The sequence below is a fragment of the Macrotis lagotis genome, chromosome X (assembly GCF_037893015.1).
Source record: "Macrotis lagotis isolate mMagLag1 chromosome X, bilby.v1.9.chrom.fasta, whole genome shotgun sequence".
NCBI lineage: Eukaryota > Metazoa > Chordata > Mammalia > Peramelemorphia > Peramelidae > Macrotis > Macrotis lagotis.
Window position 1 is genome coordinate 307,471,345 of NC_133666.1, and position 21,681 is coordinate 307,493,025.

The 21,681-nt window shown below is 34.6% G+C and overlaps 1 protein-coding gene across 3 annotated transcripts in view; it reads left to right on the forward strand.

Moving 5' to 3' along the window:
• The window catches only part of DYM (dymeclin), a 619,494-nt gene that overhangs the window by 317,984 nt on the left and 279,829 nt on the right, over positions 1-21,681 (forward strand). For all 3 annotated transcript variants that reach the window (XM_074206163.1, XM_074206161.1, XM_074206162.1), the window contains one exon: positions 21,502-21,615. In XM_074206163.1, the coding sequence (XP_074062264.1) occupies positions 21,502-21,615 (114 nt within the window). The remainder of the gene's footprint in view (positions 1-21,501; positions 21,616-21,681) is intronic.

Genomic DNA, 21,681 nt, shown 5'->3' on the forward strand with positions numbered 1-21,681 from the left:
TCAGTAGGAAAGTTTGAAAGTTCCCCTGTTTCATTGAAAGTTCATCTTTTCCCCTGAAAGAGGATGTTCACTTTTGCTGGGTAGTTGATTCTTGGCTATAAACCAAGATCTTTTGCCTTCTGGAATATCATACTCCAATCCCTACGAACCCTTAATGTAGATGCTGCCAGATCATATGTAATCCTGACTATGGAGCCTTGGTAGTTGAATTGTCTGTTTCTGGCAGTTTTTAGAATTTTCTCTTTGATTTGGGAGTTTGGGAATTTGACTATAATATTCCTGGAAGTTTTTCTTTTGGGATCCCTTTTAGGGGGTGACCAGTAAATTCCCTTGATTTCTATTTTATCCTCTGCTTCTAGGATCTCAGGTGAATTTTGCTATATTAATTCTTAAAAAATGAAGTCTAGGTTCTTCTCTTGGTTGTGGCTTTCAGATTTTCAAATTATTTCTTCTGAATCTGTTTTCAAAGTCAGTTGTTTTTTCAATGAGATATTTCACACTTTCTTCTAATTTTTGGCTTTTTTTGGAAGAATTTTATTTCTTCCTTCTTTCTTGCCAAGTCATCAGCTTCCTTTAGTTCCATTTTGCACTTGAAGGAGTTTTTTTCTTTAGAGAGCTTTTTTTATCTCCTTTTCCAGCTGGTCAGTTCTGCTTTTTAAGGCATTCTTCTCCTCATTTGCCTTTTGTTTTGCTTTTTTCCATTAGGCCTAAACTGGTTTTTAATATATTATTTTCTTCAGTATTTTTTTGTATGTCTTTCACCAAGCTTTTGATTTGGTTTTCATGATTTTTCTGCATTGCTCTCATTTCTCCGCCCAATTTTTCCTCCACCTCCCTTAATTGCTTTTCAAAGTCTTTTTTTAAGGTCATCCACAGTCTGAGCCCATTTTCTATTTCTCTCGGAGGTTTTGGATAGGGAAGCTTCGATTTTACCATCATCTGAGTATGTGTGTTGATCTAACATAGGACTGAAGTAATTCTCTATGGTCAGATTCTTCTTTTTCTGTTGTTTACTCATTTCTTCAATCCAAAACTAATTTACAGCACTTCCGAGGCTTTGGGGTTGGTTTTTTTTTTGGGGGGGGCACCCCACTGGGACTTCTATTCCTCCAAGGTCTTATGCTCTCTAGCCCATGCTTTGATATGTAGATGGCCCAGTACTTCCCTCTGCCCTGGGGCTATAAGGTGGGATCCAGCTATCTTAGTATGGAAGCCCAAACTGCAACCTGGGTCTAAGTGTAGGCTCACATCAGAGTACTACCCCAGGGAGAGCAGAGAAATCTCAGCTGACTTCCCTTACTGTCTCTGGGGGTGCAGGCTGCTTTCTCCCAATTCTAGCAGCAGGCTCTGCGGCTGGTGCTCCTCCACTCCACACTCACCCAGGTGCAGCAGAGTTCTCTTACTGCCCCTTCAGGCTGTTGTGGGTGATCTCTGGGCTGAGCTGGGCTGTGCTGAGGCTTTTTTCCCAACCCCTGGTCCTGATAAAGCACAGCTTTCCCACAGAACTTCTAAGTCATCTTGGACTGGGAAAATGTATCACTCAGTCTTTCTGTGGGTTCTGCCCCTCTAAATTTTGGCTAGAGCCATCTTTGTTTGTTTTTTGGGGTTTGGGGGTTGGAGTTGCCTGGGAATGCTGCTTTCAAGCCGCTGTCTTGGCTCCGTTGCCTGTTTTATTTTTTTTAATTAATTTGTTTATTTTTGAATTTCACAATTTTCCCCTAATCTCACTTTCCTCCCCCCATGCCCCATCCCCACAGAAAGCAGTCTGATTGATAGTCTTAAATTGTTTCCGTGCTATACATTGATCAAAAGTGAATGTTGAGACAGAGATCATATCCTTAAGAAAAAAATATGAGATAGCAAAATTACATAAGATACTTTTTAAAAAAAATTAAATTAGAGGTAATAGTCTTTGGTCTTTGTTTAAACTCCACAATTATTTCTTTGGAGACCCTAAAATTGTCCCCAATTATTGCACTGATGGAATCGGCATGTCCATTGTAGCCAAAGCCTCCAAGGCTTAGTTGGTTCTCATATCCCAGATCCCTTAGTCAGAGTCTCTGCTGATCTTAGGTTAGTCGGCTCTCACCCCATCCCTGCCCCCACTGACTCTCTGCTCTCTGCCCCTGGCTCACCCATGATCCCTTGTTCATAGATGTTCTTCTCCTAGCTTCTTTTTCTGGGTTTTGTCCATCAAGTTTCTGTTAAGAGGTTTGTTTCCTATTATTTATGAGGGAAGACTAGGAGACCTTAGCACAGGGCCTGTGTTCTCTCCACCATCTTGGCCAGAAATCTATCCTGTAGGTTTTCAATAAATGTTTGGTGAGTGATTGAAATTGGAAATGGTAAGAAGAGCAATGGAGAACCAAATGGTAGATTTGAGCAGGTTCTAATAAACTGTAAATTAGTTGTCTAAAGGAGAAGTGATGTGATGGATACCATTAAAGAAATATATGAGTGAAAAAGCATAGGATAACTAAAGGATAGCCTGAGTGTTCCATTGTTAACCTTATAATTCTAAATGAATATGAGCAATTATGTATAGATTGCACTCTGCATTGCTGGAAGGAATGCCACGTTATTTAGAGCACTGATACATTGGAATTTTTGAGCACTGTGTATCAACACACATGGACACACATACTCCACATGTAACATTAGGAAATTTGGACTTGATACTGTATAGGAAGTCACATATGAATCTTTAGGGTGGGACTGAGGTATGTGTACATATGTATTCTGAGTGTACAGTTACTCTCTCTCACACACACACACAAACACACACACACACACACACACAGTCTTAAATGTTATCCTCTTTATTAACCTACTTTCAATCCATACTTTGTTAGTTTTTTTTCCTACTTCTAGATTAGTCATCTTAAAATGTACTTTCATTTGGGGTGGCTAGGTGGCGCAGTGGATAAAGCACCAACCCTGGAGTCAGGAGTACCTGGGTTCAAATCCAGTCTTAGACACTTAATAATTACCTAGCTGTGTGGCCTTGGGCAAGCCACTTAACCTCATTTGCCTTGCAAAAACCTAAAAAAAAAAAATATGCTTTCATCCTATCAGTAATCTCTGGTTTCATATACAGTGTTAGGTCCAAATTTCCTGATTTTGCATCCTTAATCTTTTACTAATCTGGATTTAACCTGCTTTTCCCTTTTTATTTTCCCTACAACAATTTACAGCACTGTACATGAAACTTTGACTTCAGCCAGTGTACTCTACTCTGCATCCTTTTAATATGCCTTATAGTTTGCTTTATACTTTTACATATCCAGTTCTCCCTGGAAAGTTATCTACCATGCCTTTTACTCTTTGTAAGGGTCTCCTAATAACCATAAGGAAAACAAATGTTCTCTTTCTGTCCCAATTTCTGTCTGTCTCTGTCTGCCTTTGTCTCTCTCTCTCTCTCTCTCTCTCTCTCTCTCTCTCTCTCTCTCTCTCTCTCTCTCTCTCTTTCTCTCTGTCCCCCTTCCTTCACCCATCTCTCTTCATTCTCTTCTTTTCCCATCTCTCTTTCCCCAGTTGCCTTCCTCACCTTCCTTAATTCCTTTGTAGTATTTATTCTCTTCTCTAACATATGCTAACATATATCACCTTCTTTTATTTATTTTTGTGTGTGCATTTTGGTTTTATTAACTAGATTCCAGTATCTGTCAGATACTCCAGGTATGAGGTTGACTTTGAGTTTCACTTCTAAGAAGTTAAGATTCAGACCAGAAGTTCTATAACTACAAAATATTTCCTGACCCACCAATTTATCTTTTTGTTTGGAGTCCATAGGTGAATTTAAGATTGATTTCTTCCCAAAGAGGAGATATTACATGAAAACAGCATTGTCAGCTTCCCCTTTTGGCGACCCCACAAACACCAGAGGGCAGGCCAGTCTTATGAAAAGCATGTTCTACCTGCATTGTACATTATGGTTTCCTTCAGACTCCCATGTTGGTTAATGATCCAGTTGTTATTAAAAATATTTGAAATTTTTTATTCGTTCCTTCTTGAACTGTCTTCAAGGTATATATTTGTTTTCCCTGTGCATGTATATAAAGTGAATATGCTGAATTCACTTCGTTTTGTTTTCTATGATGGAGTTTTATGGTAATAATGGAACACTATTTCATAGTTTGAAAATGGTTCTAAGTGTCTAATTCTTATAGAAACTCGATGTGTTTGAAAAAATCTTGCACTTGAAAATATGCTGATTTGAATAATAACAACAGTAACAATAACACTCTTCAGGTTTTTGTAATAGCTCTTTCTAGAAGAATTGGAAACATTTTTACATGCACTATCATATCCAGCATTTCAGTTTATTGGGCAGATGAAGATATTTTACAGACTTGAACTATATGCATAAACCACATTCTTTACCACAGTCATTTGCATTATAATTGAATAGGTTTTCTAGCTCCCTGAATCCATAATTATTGATTATTTATATACCTTTTTAGTATTTCAAATACCTGTCATTTAATCAGTGTTATAGCCCCCCCCCCCATTGCAACCCTCCAACTATTTTGTTCATAGTCTTTGAAGCTGCTGCAGTCAAGAAATTAGCTACTAGGTAGTCAAGTTGGGGTTGAATATTTTCAAAATTGACTGAGTTGGCCCCTAGGAAATAGACATAACATGGAGCTTCAGTGGATATTCTCATCCAGTATCTTTTAATATATGTTTCTTACTAAGAAGAGGAAAGTCAGAAGGTTTATCGACCAGATACCTGATACATGATGTGATAATAAAAACTAAGAGTGCTCATATCTGGAATTTATAGGACCTTAGAAATAATCTTGGTTGACCCTTGTATCTTGTAAATGAGGAAACTGAGGAATAGTGAAGAAAGGTCATTTTTCTAAGCCCACATAATAACAAATGCAGGACAAGAATTCAGATCTCTCCAACATTCTTTCTCATACCACATGCTTCCTCTTTTCCATTTTGCCTAGAAAATAGTATTTGTCCATATTTTTCATAAAGTATTTCTTTTTCCCACGAGAAACATGTTCCTTGCAGCCTTGCAAATATATTCTCAATTAAAGAAAATAATAATTTGTGCAGTGTAAATACAGAAGAATAAGGATTTTTCTAGTTTTTCTCTCTCACTGTTACTTTGAGTAAGTAATAACTATGAGAATTGTTTTGGAGAAAAAATATTACAGGGGGATATGTATGTAGTTAGATGATTGATATGTATATAAACTATCCTGCATAATATTTGTAAGATTACTTTATTGAGTTAAGGTCTTATAACTAAAAAGAAGAACCTCTCTGGATATCAGCAACTGTATTTTTCAAAAAAAGGAAATCTTTATTCTCTTTTCTTTTTCTTTATCTTAGTATAAAATTTCCCATAATTTCTCATTTATAAACCCCATCAATTTGATGAACAAATCTTTAGTAGGCAATGCAATTTCGTTGTGTCATCCTGACTTTTCTTTTTTGAAGTCCAGTGTACTCAGTGAAACATTGTGTTTAATATATATAGAGTGGGTCAGGAAGATCTAGGTTTAAATCCAGTTTCAGACACTCAAGTATGAGAACTTCCCCTTTCTCTTCACCTGGCAAAATTTTTGAGGCTCTAATTCACTGATAATTTTGTAGTTTGCATTGGTAAAGGGAATTTTCAAATCTAGAGTTCGCCATACTAATGAAACCCCAGATCTGTCAGTCAGCAAGAATTTATTAAAACTCTTGCTAGGGAGCAACCAAGTACTAAAGACAGAAGGAAAGGCAAAACTAGTCCCTGTTCTTAATGAGTTTCCATTCTTATGGGGGATATGACATGCAAATCATTCTATGCTGTGGAAATGAAAGATACTTTTGGAGGGAAAGTTTTAGTCAGGAGAGGAAGATCTCTGAAAGACTTCCTCCCAAAGATGGGAGAACTCAATCTTCAAGGAAGTGAGGAACCAGAGGTAAAGTAGTGAGTGTACTTTGAACTGAGGAGAAAACAAGTAAAAGGGAATGAAGTCAGGTGTTGTAGGAACCATGGGAGGCAGGGATCATAGAGGTTCTGGAGGGCAAATTGGATGTAACTATATAGAAAAGGACTTGAAAAGCCTAACAGAGGTTTTTATACTTCATCCTGTAAATGATAGGAAGCCACTTGAGTTTAATGAGGAGGAAGCAATGTAGTTAGATCTGTGCTCTAGAAAAAAAAATCACTTTGGCAGCTAAGTGAAGATTAAATTGAACTGGAGAAAGACTTCGGTAAAGGAGAATTGCAAAAAAACTATTGTGATAGTCCAGGTGAGTAAAGGCTGGCACCAAAGTGGCATCTTTTTAAGTGGAGAGAACGGGAACCTGTTCAAGAGATGCTAGACCAAGTAGTAATAATATTTATTTTTTCTTAAAAATTATAATTGTATAATTATTCATATTTTATTTATAATTAATTATAGTTATTAAAATAATTATTTATAATAATTATTACTCTTCCCTGAGAATACTTGCAATTTAGTAAAAAGATAACAACAGAAAATACAGTTGAATAAAATGCATCAGTTATTAGGAACCAAGTAGGTAGTAGCTTCTGACAAACTCATCTTTTTTCATATTTATGCTTTATTAGTCCAAGTCAGATTTCAGATGCTGCTTTTTAATTTTGCTTTTCTTATCATTTTCCTCCATGCATGGCTTATTTTCAATTTTCTTATACTTTTACAAATAAAGGAATTTCATTAATTTCGGATACCTATAAATTTCTTTGTCAAATAAACTTGTCAACTCCCTTAAAATTGCTATGGTTAAGTACTTGACTTTTCACCACTAGTTGTGACTAGGAATTGAGAACAATTAAAATTAAAATGCTGAGTCAAATACAGTTCCTTACTCTGCTCTCCCCCCCCCAAAAAATAAAGGTATTATATCATCAAATCTTTTTATTATCTTATTATTGATATTATCATATTATCTTATTATTGTTCTCTTTTCCTCACCTGGGGAAGTCAGGCCTTAGGACCATATTTATGCTGGCAAATTCTGTGTAATAAGCATACTGATCTCATTTGATTTCTTAGATACATACATATATCCCATATCTATATATTTGTATACTTTTATTTATTTTTGCCTATAATGGTATTCCTTCTACTTTATTGTCTATTCTAGACTCCAAATGGTAATGATTTAAAGATGTTAAATTTGTATCTTTCCTCTAGTCTTATTTTGCTCAAGCCCAGTCCTAGTCTTCTAGGCTATACAGATTTTTGATTGCTCCTTCCTACCACTTCCTTAACCTTGGCTAAACTTCTAACAAAGTTATAATTTCCTGTGGTTTTTTGCTTTTTTCTTTTCTGTACTTTTAGCAGAAATAATGCCAGAAAAGTTCTTACCTTACTGCCTCTTGAGTAACAACACTTTTTTGGCCAGACCTGCATCTTTGTGGAACATATAGTAATGTAAAGTAATTGTCCACAATGTAGGCAGCAGCCATCTGGACCTCAAAGAATGTTGACAGAAAACTGGAGCAATGTTTTATTGTCCTTGTTTTTCTTATTCGAATGTGCTAATCTTAAGTGTTTTTTTTCTGTGTCTATCATGCTGTTGTTATTCAGACCTTAAGAATTTGTTTCCTTTTCCTATTTACAAACTATTTTTTTATAATCAGTTTCCATTTGATAAAGTAAAGACAGTTTAACCTGTTGTTCTTTGCAATTATATTCATGTATATATGTATATATATATGTATTCATATGTATATTTTGTGTGTATGACATGTGCATATATATCTATATATACATACTTAAATATTAATATCTTTTCTATAATTATGTCTCTAACAGTTCAGGTATTAAAAAGATCTCTAATAGTAGTAGGGATAGAAGATGTTCATAATTGTTCAAACTTTAAAATATTTGTACCATGTTCACTTTTATATTGAGGGCAAGAAGGAAAGGAGTAATATAGATTTAATATATCAAATACTACTATAAATATCAAATTTAAGTTTTCATACATGGAGTCAATCTTAATATTTAGGCATGCTTCATCCACTATAACTAAATCACTTTAGGTAACCATACTTTCTTCCCTATTTCAAGTTTGCCCAAATCTACTATTTGAAAGTAAATAGACAGAGTATTGACTTTTTCATACATTTGTTTTGAAAATATATTATACTTGTTTTACTTCTTACTTTTTCTTGAAGATAGAATCCTGGTTTTTTGATTGACATTTCTTACAAACTTTGACTTTCGTATATTTTAAAACATTTGTCAGCTTGCTGAATATTAATAAGATGTCTAAAATCTTAGAATTTTAACAAAAATACTTATCATCTAAAAATCTTAACGTGGAAAAATCAGATTCTTCAGTAATACATTGACTTAAATCTAAAGACTTGTCATACTAAGTGCATTTTTAAATATTCTCTGTTATCTAAAAGTCACTTTTAATATAGATTGTTTGCTTCAGATTAGTTTGGGATTAGCGGGGAGTCTGGTCTTATGGACCCCACGATTTATTTCATTTGTGTTCTCCATTCTCTGATTAAATCTGAAACTTTATAGTTATACAAGGCTACATCAGCAGGTCACAGACTTCCTGGTTAGGCCTGCTTTCAAACAAGTCATTTCTTAACTGAGCTTTGATACCCCCTTTCTTTGTCCAACTCTGGGCTCATTCATGATCCTGCCTGAAATGAAATGACTCAGTATATACAAATCTTTATCCAGGCCCTTATAACCTAAAGCAGCTGAATTTTACCTTTTTCATTGCCATAATGGTTTAAAAAAAAAAGTTATTGCATAAATAAAACAATGCCTAAAGAATAAAAATGCATAGAAAAACAGGTGTGATCAAGTCAAAGGAAATGAGTTAATTTTGGAAGAAGTTTAAAATTAATTCAGTAACTTCAGTGTCTACTATTAGATAAACCTTGGATTTGATTTTTAGACCCTTTCAAATATCAATAATAATAAACAATAATTGACAATTACATAGAGCTTTAAAGTTTGCAAAGCATTTTACATATGTTATCCCATTTGATCCTACCTTAAAGGATAGATATTGTTATCATCATATTACAGAATGGAGAAGTTAGAGTCCAGAGTACAGTACTTAAAATATGCAGCTAGTTATGGTCAGGGGTCATCCCAACATTAATCTTGAATTCCTCTAGATCCCTGCCACTTTCCTTTGACTTAGTGTTATTACTTGTCTAAACTTGGGTAAGCTACTTAACTATGAATCCCAATTTCTTCATTTATAAAATTACCAGATGGACTTTATGATCCCAATTTTTAATCAATGATCCTTTTGCCTCAAAATGGGAATAATAATGTTTACAATATATTTTATTTTTTTGTTTTGGTGAGGCAACAGGGTTAAGTGACTTGCCCAAGGACATCCTAGCTCTTAATTATCAAGTATCTGAAGTTAGATTTGAACTCAGGTCCTTCTGACTCCAGGGTCAGGGCTCTATCCACTGTGCTGCTTTCATAAGTAAAATATATAAATTTTAAGGTACCTTATTAAATTTGAACTATTATCCTATAAGTCTCTAGTTATTAAGAAATTTAATAAACTGTTTTCTTGATTATTATTGATTGTACACATCACCAAATAAAGGAATAGAAAAGCAAAGACCTATAAAGCAGTATCACTAATAAACTTTTTAAAAAGACTTAAATATTGGAACACTATTGTTCTATTAGAAACCAGGAGGGACGGGATTTCAGGGAAGCCTGGAGGGATTTGCATGAACTGATGCTGAGTGAGATGAGCAGAACCAGAAAAACACTGTATACCCTAACATCAACATGGGGGTGATGATCAACCTTGAAGGACTTGCTCATTCCATCAGTGCAACAATCAGGAACAATGTTGGGCTATCTGCAAAGGAGAGTGCCATCTGTAACCAGATAAGGAGCTGTGGAGTTTGAACAAAGTGCAAGGATTATTCCCTTTAATTTAGAAAAAAACAGATATCTGATTGTCTGATCTTGTTGCCTCTTAGACTTCTCTTCTCTTCTTTAAGGATATGATTTCTCTCTCATCAAACCCAATTTGGATCAAGGTACAACATGGAAACAAAGTAAAGACTGACAGAGTGCTTTCCGTGGGGGCGGGGGGAAGCAAGATTGGGGAGAAAATTGTAAAACTCAAATAATATCTTTAATAAAAATAAATTTAAAAAAGACTTAAATATAAACATCTGATTAAAATAAGTACATTATATCCAAGTTAGATCTAAATAAGTAATTCAAGATTGGATCACCATTAGGAACAAACAACTTTTTTTTTTTTAGCTTTTTGCAAGGCATTTATAATATCAAAAATGATTCATCTGTACTACATAATATTTTAAACATGAATAATTTTCTTTTGTCAAAAGTTGTTTGTTGGGGCGGCTAGGTGGTGCAGTGGATAGAGCACTGGCCCTGGAATCAGGAGTACCTGAGTTCAAATCCATCCTCAGACACATAATAATTAACTAGCTGTGTGGCCTTGGGCAAACCACTTAACCCTATTGCCTTAAATAAATAAAAAAAAATTTAAATAAAAAAAGAACTAATGGAAAATTAGCAAACAGTTTGATAGAAATTAGGTTTAAGCCAATATCATAATCATATGAAATGGATTTGGGGCGGCTAGGTGGCGTAGTGGATAAAGCACGCCCTTGGAGTCAGGAGTACCTGGGTTCAAATCCAGTCTCAGACACTTAATAATTACCTAGCTGTGTGGCCTTGGGCAAGCCACTTAACCCTGTTTGCCTTGCAAAAACCTAAAAAAAAATGGATTTGCAAACTATATATGAAAGATCACACCATTAAGTATATTAGAAGAGATCTTGTTTAAATCTTATCACAGCTGTAAATAAAGGAAAAATTCTTAAACAAATGATTAAAGAGATCACAAAAATAAATGATAATTTTTTCCCATAATTTTGAACAGTTTTTGCAAAATCAAAATCAGTATAATGAATTTAAGAGAAAGTTTTGATGAGTAAATTAACCTCATCATTTATCTCTAATCAGGGTCTGATAGCTAATACATAAGAAATTAACAAAACATGCCATACTATTCCCTGGTGGTCTAACCAGATGATGATGATGATGATGATGATGATGATGATGATGATGATGATGATGTTTGTCCTTTGTTCTTGAAGAAGACATCAGAGAAGTGATGCCATAACAAGCATGTGAATTGGATTTGAGTGAGGGGGTGCTAAGCTATATCACCAGCCTCACTTTCTCCTCCAGAGCTGTCTGGGTTCAGTGGTCAGATATGGATCAGGACAACATATTTAAAGAATACTTCCAAACTATGTATAACTTTTTGAAAAATTACTCAGCATCATTAATGAAAAAACAGATAAAATAACTGAGGCTGAGTTCTTCCCTCATATCCCAAAAAGTACAAAATTGAAACAGATGGAAATAATCAGTTAGAAGGATCAGAACCCTGAATTAGTTCACCCACTCTTGAAATCACTTTGGAATTATGGCAAGAAAGTAAATAAAATGTTCTTATACTTTGGCTCAAAGATCTTATTGATAGGCATATATTCTCTGGCCCTTAATACACTAAAAATTTTTGTAGCAGATAACTAGAAACAATTTTGATTTCATTGAATAGAGAATGACTAAACAAATAGTTTTACATGAAAGATTTAGAGAAGTATAAACTGCAGTGTGAAGTAAAAAAATAGTAACAAGATGTCCAGTGACTGCAAAAATATAAATGAGAAAAAGATTAAAAGGTGAAATCATTTGCTGTGAAATTATTATTATTAGGCTTAGTCCTAGAAGAGAGAAAAGAAAATGCCCCTCCCTGACTTCTTTGTAGAGGTCGACTACTGTGGCTTTAGAAGATTGCATATTTTATCAGATTCTTTTAAGGATATTGCTTAGTTTTACAGAACTTTTTTTCCTTTTCATGAAGATATAGCTCATTGCACTACCCTTATGTGATCCCTTATCACTCCAGCTGCTAGTGTCCTTCTTTCCAAGCTTCTTTATAACAAATTTCTATGTTTTTGTATTGCTATAGATGTAACCATTATCCTCTCCATTAGAATATATTGCTTCATCTTACTATTTATATTCCTAGTAATTAGCACATTGCTTGACACATTGTAGCTACTTAGTAAATACTATGGATTGATTGATGAATTTGAGTTTAGAATTATATATTTGAAATTTGTTTTTTTAGGACTGATATCAATCATTGAACTATACACACAGGCTTCAAAATATCTTGGAGAATTCAGTCATTAAACTATTCTGGAACTATGCTATCATCACAAACCAAAGTTTCGCCCACAATTGCCTGGATAGATCTCTGATCTATTAAAATTCTAAAAAACATTGTGTTTAGTACTTATTACCTTATCCATAATATTCATCATCTCTAATCTACTTCCAATGAGGAAAGTACTAAATTACAGAGAATTGGCCAATGAAATTAATATGTAAGAAGAGAATGATTTGCATGAGGATGGTATCAGTGAGCATACAAAGGATGAACTTCCATCCTAATACTTTGGTTTGGCTTGAGAAAATAGTTATTTTATCCTATTGTGTGCAATATACCACAACACTGATAAATTTAAAGGAATTAGCAACAGGATAATAATAATATTCCATTCTGCATGGAAAAAGTTGACAATAGGGGCAACCAGTTGGCACAGTAAATGGAACACCAGCCCTGGAGTCAGGAGGACCTGAATCCAAATGCAACCTCTGACACTTAATTGCCTGGCTGTGTGATCTTGGGCCAATCACTTAACCCCATTCATTACCTTACATAAAATAAAAAAAAAAAATTTAAATAAGAAAAAGTTGACAATAAAATAATAGTAATAATCAAAGCTGACATCCATGTAGTACTTTTTTAAACTATTTTAAGATTTTGGTAGAAATTTAAGATTTTAATTTCTCTCTATATATCATTTTATTTTAAGGTTTTATTCCTGTAATTTAGATAGAATCACGGTTGCTATCTCTCAGTAATGCTTTATATTAAAAGTTTATGGTCTCACAACCTTAATTTTATATTACCTGATCCCAGGATTGAGTCTGAATTTGGAATAAAGCTTTACTTTTCTTTATTGAAATAGCAAGAAAGTAATGGGAACATAGGGGTGAAGGGGAAAAGAGAGAAGGTAATTGCAATATGTAATTTTAATTTTTTAATATAGAGATTTTGGAAAGACACAGGTTCCCAAGGTTCTGTAGATTTCTTCTGGGGCTATCAAAATTCTAAGCCCTATAACTCCTTTTCACTTGCCTTCAATCTGTGGTATCTGTTATTTAAAAAGATCATTGCTAGGGGCGGTTAGGTGGGGATGGATAAAGCACTGGCCCTGGAGTCAGGAGTACCTGGATTCAAATTCGGTCTCAGACACTTAATAATGACCTAGCTGTGCGGCCTTGGGCAAGCCACTTTAACCCCATTTGACTTGCAAAAAAAAAAAATTAAAAAAAAACATCACTGCTTTTTGATATGGTCTCATTTTCATACAGTATTGTAAATTGTAACTACTTTGGAAATGCATTGATTATTTCAGTCCCTCCAGTGAGTTCAAGGGAAAAGTTTAAAGAGAATGCATGACAACCAGGATGAAGGGTTCCCCTGTTGGGGGAAAAAACATTCGCCACCACCAAAACAAATAAAATCCATATGAGAACAAGGCTTTTGTAGTAAGTCCTATCTTCTCTGTGATCTACTATAACAAGCACTGTGGGTCTCAACTCAGTGCTCTGCTCCAAAACAATGAACTAAAGAGAAGAGATGAGTCCACCTTTATAGCTCTTCCAGAGCACAAGCATTTCTTTTGAGTCTTTTGTATTTCAGTTGAAAAAAAATTTTTTTAATGCTCATTGGCTCTTGTTCTTAATCCCAGAAAATAAGAGATGGAGATTTACTTCAAGATGTGAAACTTAGAAGTAAAATCTTGATATAAAATTTCAAAAATCTAAGAACACAGACCTATTCTGATGTTCTTAGCTAGGAGAAAATAAAAATAAACTAAGTAGTGTGTTAAGGGGACCTAAACTTAATATAATTGTAAAATATCTTAAAGGATTGTGTTTGTACCTAATATAAAATGATAGAAACAAAGCCCAGATCCATGTTAGGGGGAAAAAGATCACTATAGCATTAATGCAGATTACTTAGCAAAATCCTTAACTCTTATTGAATTTAATAAGACTCTATTCTTGGCATTTGGTCCAAACTTACTAATGAATACATGCAAATGACTATGAGTAATTCATAAATAATTTCTTTATGTCACTCATTACATTAGGAAATAGATTTTTTCATTCAACTGTCAGCACTGCCATAGCAAAGATTTTTATAACATTACAAAAGGGATTTTAGTGTGTTTTATACACATAAAGGAAAATGCATATGGTGTTATGTGATTAGAATTTAAAACTTTAAAAAAACAAAGGAGATATAAATGAAAGTGATTCTTAGCACTATTAAATGACCAAAGAAGAATGAACATCTCTTCAAATTTGTTCATTTTTCTCTTAAAAAGTCTGTGAGAGGGCAAAATGAGGAAGAAAGGAAATTGGTATAATGCTAAGAATGCTTGAAATAAAGAATATAATTAATTTTCCCTTTTTGAACTATCCACAGTTTAATTCTGATTCCTATGACTTCTGATGACTTCAGTCAGATGATTTGGATCCTAACTTTCTCTCTGCCATTAACTATCAGAGAATTTTTATGTTATCTTAAAAACCCTAAAAATATCATTGAAATATCAGTTATGAATATGATGATGAATCAAAGATTAAAGTGTACCCAATACTTTATCTTGCCAGTTTCTAAATCATACTGCTATAAGTTGCTACTCCCCATCCTCTGCTAGCTCCTCTCTATGTTTTTTCCTCCTTTCAAATATTTATTATTGAAGGTAAAGATTGTATTGCTTTCTGGTATTAGTATATATAGTGTTATCATAGTTCCTGGGCATAGTAAGTACTTAATAAATGTTTTATCATTCATTCATTCATCATTTAAGTGATAGTTTATCAAAATTTAATTTTTTGAAGAGAATTTCACAGCAAATTCACCTCAATATCAGAATAGACAGTCATATGAATAGGGAAACTAAGATTTAGGTGTGTCATACCATATATACATATGTATGTGTATATATGTATAAATATATATATATACATACATACATACACACACACAACCTATATATGTATATTCATCAACATAATATATGGCAAGTATGAGAAGCCTTCATTTTTATGTGGCTTGCAAGAAAAGGACAGTTTGACATTTTATATTCATAATATTTATAGGTAGATATTAAGACAGAGAAAAATAGTTACCTGAAATTCCCTATCTATTATCTCCTCTAATACTCTTTCTGTAGCTTCTTCCCATTTCTTTAGTGGTTTTCAGGACTGGATAGGGCAAATCTTACCTTGTAGCATGTGACTTTCTGTTTTAATTAGGGCTGTTCCCTGAATACCTCATGATGAGATGACAAATACATGTTTTCAATGAAAAGCAAATGAAGGGAAAGCTATTGTATGTAGTGAGGAAAGAACTAGGAAGTTGTGATATTTTTCATCTAATTTAATCTAACCTTTCAATCATTTAATAGTTAATGCTCATATTTCTTCAGTACCTAGGCCAGCAAATCACTGCCCTTTGCAGCCTGGTTAGTAAATATCACAAATAGTATTGTCTCTGGTTTTTTTATAAGTGGGAAAACATACAGAGAAAGCCCATCAGACCAGCTGGTCTTTTTTCTCAGCGTATATTGTAATACTTGCTTATTTTGGACTGTTTAGCAATAGGCAAAGTATCAGCAAATTAGATTAAACAATTTATACAGTGATTCAAAGAGAACAGAACCACCTAAAGGATATAAACATTGAAAAGAAAGTTGTTTTGGATGAGTGGGATAAATAGATGAGCAGGATGAAATTAAGTAAAAGAAAGTAAAAATGCTTTCTCTATTGATTTTTTTCTACTCTTGACTTTCCAGTTCTTCAGTCAAGTCAATTCCCATCAAATTAATTCCTGTAACATACTTCTCTACTCATAGGGATTGCTACATTTGTAATATATCCATCACCCACAAATGTCCCACTTTCCTGTTCAAGAACTCTGAAATTCCTTTGTCATGTAACATCCTCTATTTTTCCATCTTCTCTTATACCTGTATTCTACTAAATGTGTTCTTTGTCCTCAGTGATGCCCAAGTCTTCTACCCTTCATTTCTTTCTTAGTCTATTCCTCCTGGGACTGCTAGGTGGCGCAGTTGATAAAACTCTAGTCTTGGATTCAGTCAGGGTGTTGGAATGCATCCTTAGTCACTTGACTCTTACTAGCTGTGTGACTTTGGGCTAGTCTCTTTACCCTAATTGCTTCGCATCCAGGACCATCTCCAGTCGTCCTAATTCATATCTGACCACTAGACTCTGGAGAAGAAAATGAGGCTGGTGACTTAGCAAAGCACCCCCTCACTCAAATCAAATTCATGTGCTTCGCATCACCTTCCTGATGTCACAGTCTTCTTCCAAAATGAAGAATACACATTATTATTATTTCTCCTACTCTGGATACATAATTTCAATCCCCTAGTGAAGTATTTCAACTCTACATTATCTTCTCTCAAATCCCATGCTGGTTTGTCTTGTTGCTAGTCAGACCTTGTCAAATCCTGACCCTGGATTTTGCTTACCAGCCAAACTTAACTCCTACATGATACCAAACAGAGGTGGAAGAAGTCACCCAACTTTTCTGACTTGGTCCACTAGAAGTTTACGTATCTAATCATAACTGTATCCTCACTAATGGAAGACAGGTTATCAATTCCTCACTAATTCTCTATTATAACATATAAACTGTTCCAAACTTTCTCTTCTCCAGCCTCCCACATCATTCTCTCACTCTCTTATTTGAGTGCTTTGCCTCATTCTTTACTAAGAAAATCCAGGACCTAACTCAGTCTTCTTCCTTGTTTTTACATCTCACATCCCTCAACAGTATCCCAGTATCAATGGTGTCAAATATTGTAGAGAAGTAAACTAATATGGTGATGGAGAAAAGGCCATTAGATTCAGAAATTGAGTAGCAATTTAGAAAGAATAGTTTCAATTGGGAATTGAGGTTAGAAATCAGATTATAGAGTTTATATAAGAATGAGAATGAAGAATGAGGAAAAATATAGTAGAAGCAAATTTTTGAAGGAGTTTTTAAGATAAGCACAGAGAGACAAGGATGATGGCAAGTGAAGATGGTAGGTTCTGATGAATTTTTTCTAAGAATGAGAGAGACTAAAACAGAGAGGGAGACAGAGAAAAAGAAGCACACAATTTTCTAAAGAAGATGGGAAGGGATAGTGTCAGAGGCATATGTAGAGGAGTAAAAATGGAAACCCCTGAGGTAGCTCTGTGTACAGGAATTGGGGCCACCTAGCAACTCTCTTGTCTACTCCCCATTTTCAGGTCATAGATTCAGGGCATACAGGAAGGAGTCACAAGTTAACCAAGCTTGAGCCCTATCCCTAACTGTTCGACTCAGCAGTGATTCAGTTTTCACCTTTAACCCAGTACATATGCCTGCAGTGGAATAACTAGATCAAGAGTGCCAAGACCAAAGGATGCCAGCATTTTTGTAGCTAACTGCACTGCAATGGCTAACAGTGACTTGAGTCCATCATTAATCTGTTGAAAATCAGCTACACATAAACAGAGACCCCAGACCTGGGTCAGGAACTTGCAGAGTTTGGTGAAAGTGGGCAGTGAAGAGATCACAACACTTGGGGAATAGTGAAAACTTCCAGTCCTCTAGTCTGAGCTGTGAAAGTAGCAGAAGAATCTACAAGGACAGGAGCTCTAGCCAGACATACCCTCCAGAAGGGTGCAGAGCTTAACACTAATATAATCTGCAAAATCAGAAGTGGGTTGGAAGAATGAATGAACAACACAATGATGAGACATAAATACCTACTATGGAGATAGGAAAGTTCAAAACACAAATACAGAAAGAGGGAATTATTTGAAAATATCTACAAGAGAAGCCTCAAAGAAAAAAATGCAGATTGGCCAACAAAAATTTCTAAAAGGTTAAAAAAAAGGAGAAACATTATTTTAAAAACCATATAAAAACTATGGAAGAAATATGTGGAAAGGGAATAACTTGGTTTAAAAAAAAGTACATGGAGAAGGAAATGACAAGTCACTCCAGTATCTTTGCCAAGAAAATCAAATGGGATCACAAAGCAGTGGAACAATTGAGGAATAAAAGTTATAAAACATTGCTGAATATAATAACCCCATGAAAATTAGCATGGGTAAATGAAACTGATAATTCCATGAGACATCAAAAAATAAAACAAAATAAACAGACTGAAAAAAGGAAATATGAAATATCTCATAGAAAAAAATAACTAACCTGGAAGATAATTTAAGAATCACTGTACTGCATGAAAGCCATGAGCCAAAAGAAAACTTATCATATTTCAAGAAATCATCAAATAGCATTAGTATCAAATGGCAAAATAGAAATTGAAAAATTCCATGGTTAAATACTGAAAACAAAAACAAATTGAAAATTTCCAGGAATATTATAGATAAAATGCAAGAATTTTTATATTTGATCCTAGAGTGATAGGGAACCCTTGGAGTTTATAGAGTATGGGGGTAAAATGGTTGGATATACACTTTTTAAAAAATCACTTTGACAACTGAATGGAGAATTGATTGGATTTGGGAAAGATTTGTGACATTGCAATAACCCAAGCATGGATTGATGAGGTCCTATATATATGTACCTCATGAGGGTGGTGTTAGCAGAAGAGAAAATTTATAGGAGAGAGACTACAAAGATGAAATCATCATGAATTGGCAAGTGTGACATTGAATAAGTGAATAAGAGTGAAAAATTGAGAGTAATACTTAGGTTTGAGAGCGATAGGTCCTCTTGACAACAATAGGGAAACTTGGAAAAGGGGAGAGTTTAGGGGGAAAGATACTAAAAGGTTGAAGATTTATGGAAAAGGGGATAATTGAGGATGAAGTCAACTGGAAAAGATGGCAAGGAATGACATCATAGATGTATCTAGAGGAACTCACTTTAGCAAATAAGAGTCACCTCTTTGTCAGAGCCTGAGAGAAAGGGTGAAAAAGCAGAAATTATGTTAAAAGAATTTTGGAAATAAAGTGGAAGAGAGCTCAAGTCAACTGGCCCCAAATTTCTCAGAAAATTGAGATAAGGTCCCCAGCTGAGGTGGACATGTGCAAAACTTGATGAAAGAAGAGAAAATTTGGAATATCTTCTCAGGAAAGTTGAGGTTGGAATGAGACTTCAGCTATATTCAGCAGTTTATGGATTCAACTGGAGGTAATAGATATTAGGAGAAAACTAGGACTGAAGTTTGTCAAGAGAATAGTAATAGGACAAATAGAAAAAGAGATAAACGCAAATGACAGTGTAGATCAGAAATGGATTTCTTTTGAGTTGAGGTTTAAAAGGGAAGAAAGTGACATCACAGTTATGAGTACTAAACTAAGAAAGAACTAGGATTGAGGAAGTAGAAATTTCACTGAGGATTATGAACAGATTTGGGGAGGGCTAGGAAGTTCTAATTAGGAAAGTGAAATACATATGGGTAATTATGTATTGATAAAATCAAATGTATGAACATCACTGTATGTGTCTGAGGAGGAGAAAGGGACATGGGATTTAAGAAGTCTTAGAAATTAAAAGGTTTGGTCTCAGACATTTAATAATTACCTAGCTGTGTGGCCTTGGGCAAGCCACTTAACTCCATTTGCCTTGCAAAAACCTTAAAAAAAAATTAAAAGGTTAAGGAATTTCAGGAAGGTAGCTCTCTAGTATAAGGTGAGGAATTGGAGATAATCAGAAAATATTGAACCCAGGTACTGAACCCCTTAAAAAAGAAGAGAAGATGATCTGGGGGTCAATCTACTATGTTTACCATAATTTGAATTGAATGGAAAATTTTGATTTTGTGGCCTTCACAGAAGGGAAGATTTGCAGAGATAAGGAAGCAAAGGAAGAATCTGGAACTGACAATGGGGAGTAAGGAATATTTCTACTTCCCCTGAAGAACTATTGTACACAGGGTTATGAGAGATGACATAGCCAGTGTTGTAGGTGAAACCCAGTGATGCAAAGACTTTAGATAGTAGCCAAGTATCATCAAAGATAATAGATTGAAAAAGAATGCAAGAAGGAGAAATGAGAATTTCAGAGTATACTAAAAGAGACAGGCAGTATGGGTTAGGATATTTGTGAAATAGGGATTTAGGGATATGCTTGCTGATTGGAAAACTGAAGGAGGAAAGATGGTTTTCTCAATTATTGATAAGTTCCAGGACAGGGAAGAAACCTAAAGTAGTATTAGTGGCAGTTAAGTAGAGAAGGTCATGCTTTTCAAGGAGTGTTACAAAGGCAAATGGATCTACTTCTTCCCTTGGGAATGGGGCGGGGGGGGGGGGGGGGGCGTTATGTTAGTGCTTTTTGCTAGTATCATTGTGAGCATAATGGACAAAGATCACATCTTTTCATTTTTTCATTTCCATTTAAATAAATCTCATAGATTGATTCCTTATATTTTGGAGGGAGGAATGTATAATGATGATCCAGGGATTTTTCCAGTGTATTTTTCCTCTTGCCCAAGGCCACACAGCTAGGTAATTATTAAGTGTCTGAGGCCGGATTTAAACTCAGGTACTCCTGACTCCAGGGCCAATGCTCTATCCACTGCACCACCTAGCCGCCCCTCCTCTGTATATTCTTGCTGATTTTAAAGTGATTTGGTCCAGAGAAAATATTTTGAAGCCCTATTTTAGGTAAAATATTTTGCTAATACATTGTAAGTCTTTTCCTACAACTGAGAACCTGTTTTAATGTCACTTACTATCTTTCCTCCTTGTTCTTTCCAACATTTTTTAATTAAAGAATTCTTCATATTTAAGAAAGGAGTATCCAAGCATGCTCTGCCTAGCACTATCTTTAGGTGAAATGATGTTGCATGGAACTGTTGTTTCTGTAGAAGTGTCGTAAATGAATGATTGATTGTATGATTTTATAATGGAGCTTGGGTTTAATGCATCAATTATAGCCTAGATTGGGGCAATTTCATATATGTGTGTGTGTGTGTGTGTGTATCTATGTATGTGTATGTGTGTGTGTGTGTGTGTGTGTATGTAAATGAAAACAGCAGAAAAAAGAACCTGAGAAGTCACATTAAACTAACCCCCACTTGACGGGAAAGAAAAACATTTAATTTTAAACTCAATCCAAACAAGGCATTCTTAATATATTCACTTGAAATATTCTCTTATTTTCAGCTTTTTTCACTTCATTTATTTTAATAGGAACAAGAAAGCAAAATTTTCAAGACTCCTAAGTCCCACAAATGTTGTTCACAAACTTACTAATCTCTAAAGTAGTAACCAGTGGAAAATTGGATGTTAACTTTTCTCTCTTTCCTAATCTCATTATATTTACTTTTTTCCCCCTTCTTTTCAGATACTCAAAAATATTACCTGGTATTCAGAACGGGTTTTAACAGAGATTTCACTGGGTAGTCTTCTGATATTGGTGGTAATAAGAACCATTCAATACAACATGACAAGAACAAGGGTATGCATTTTTACAGCAATTTCCTTTGATATATTTTTTTTGTCTTTTTGCATTTTCAAGTAAAAT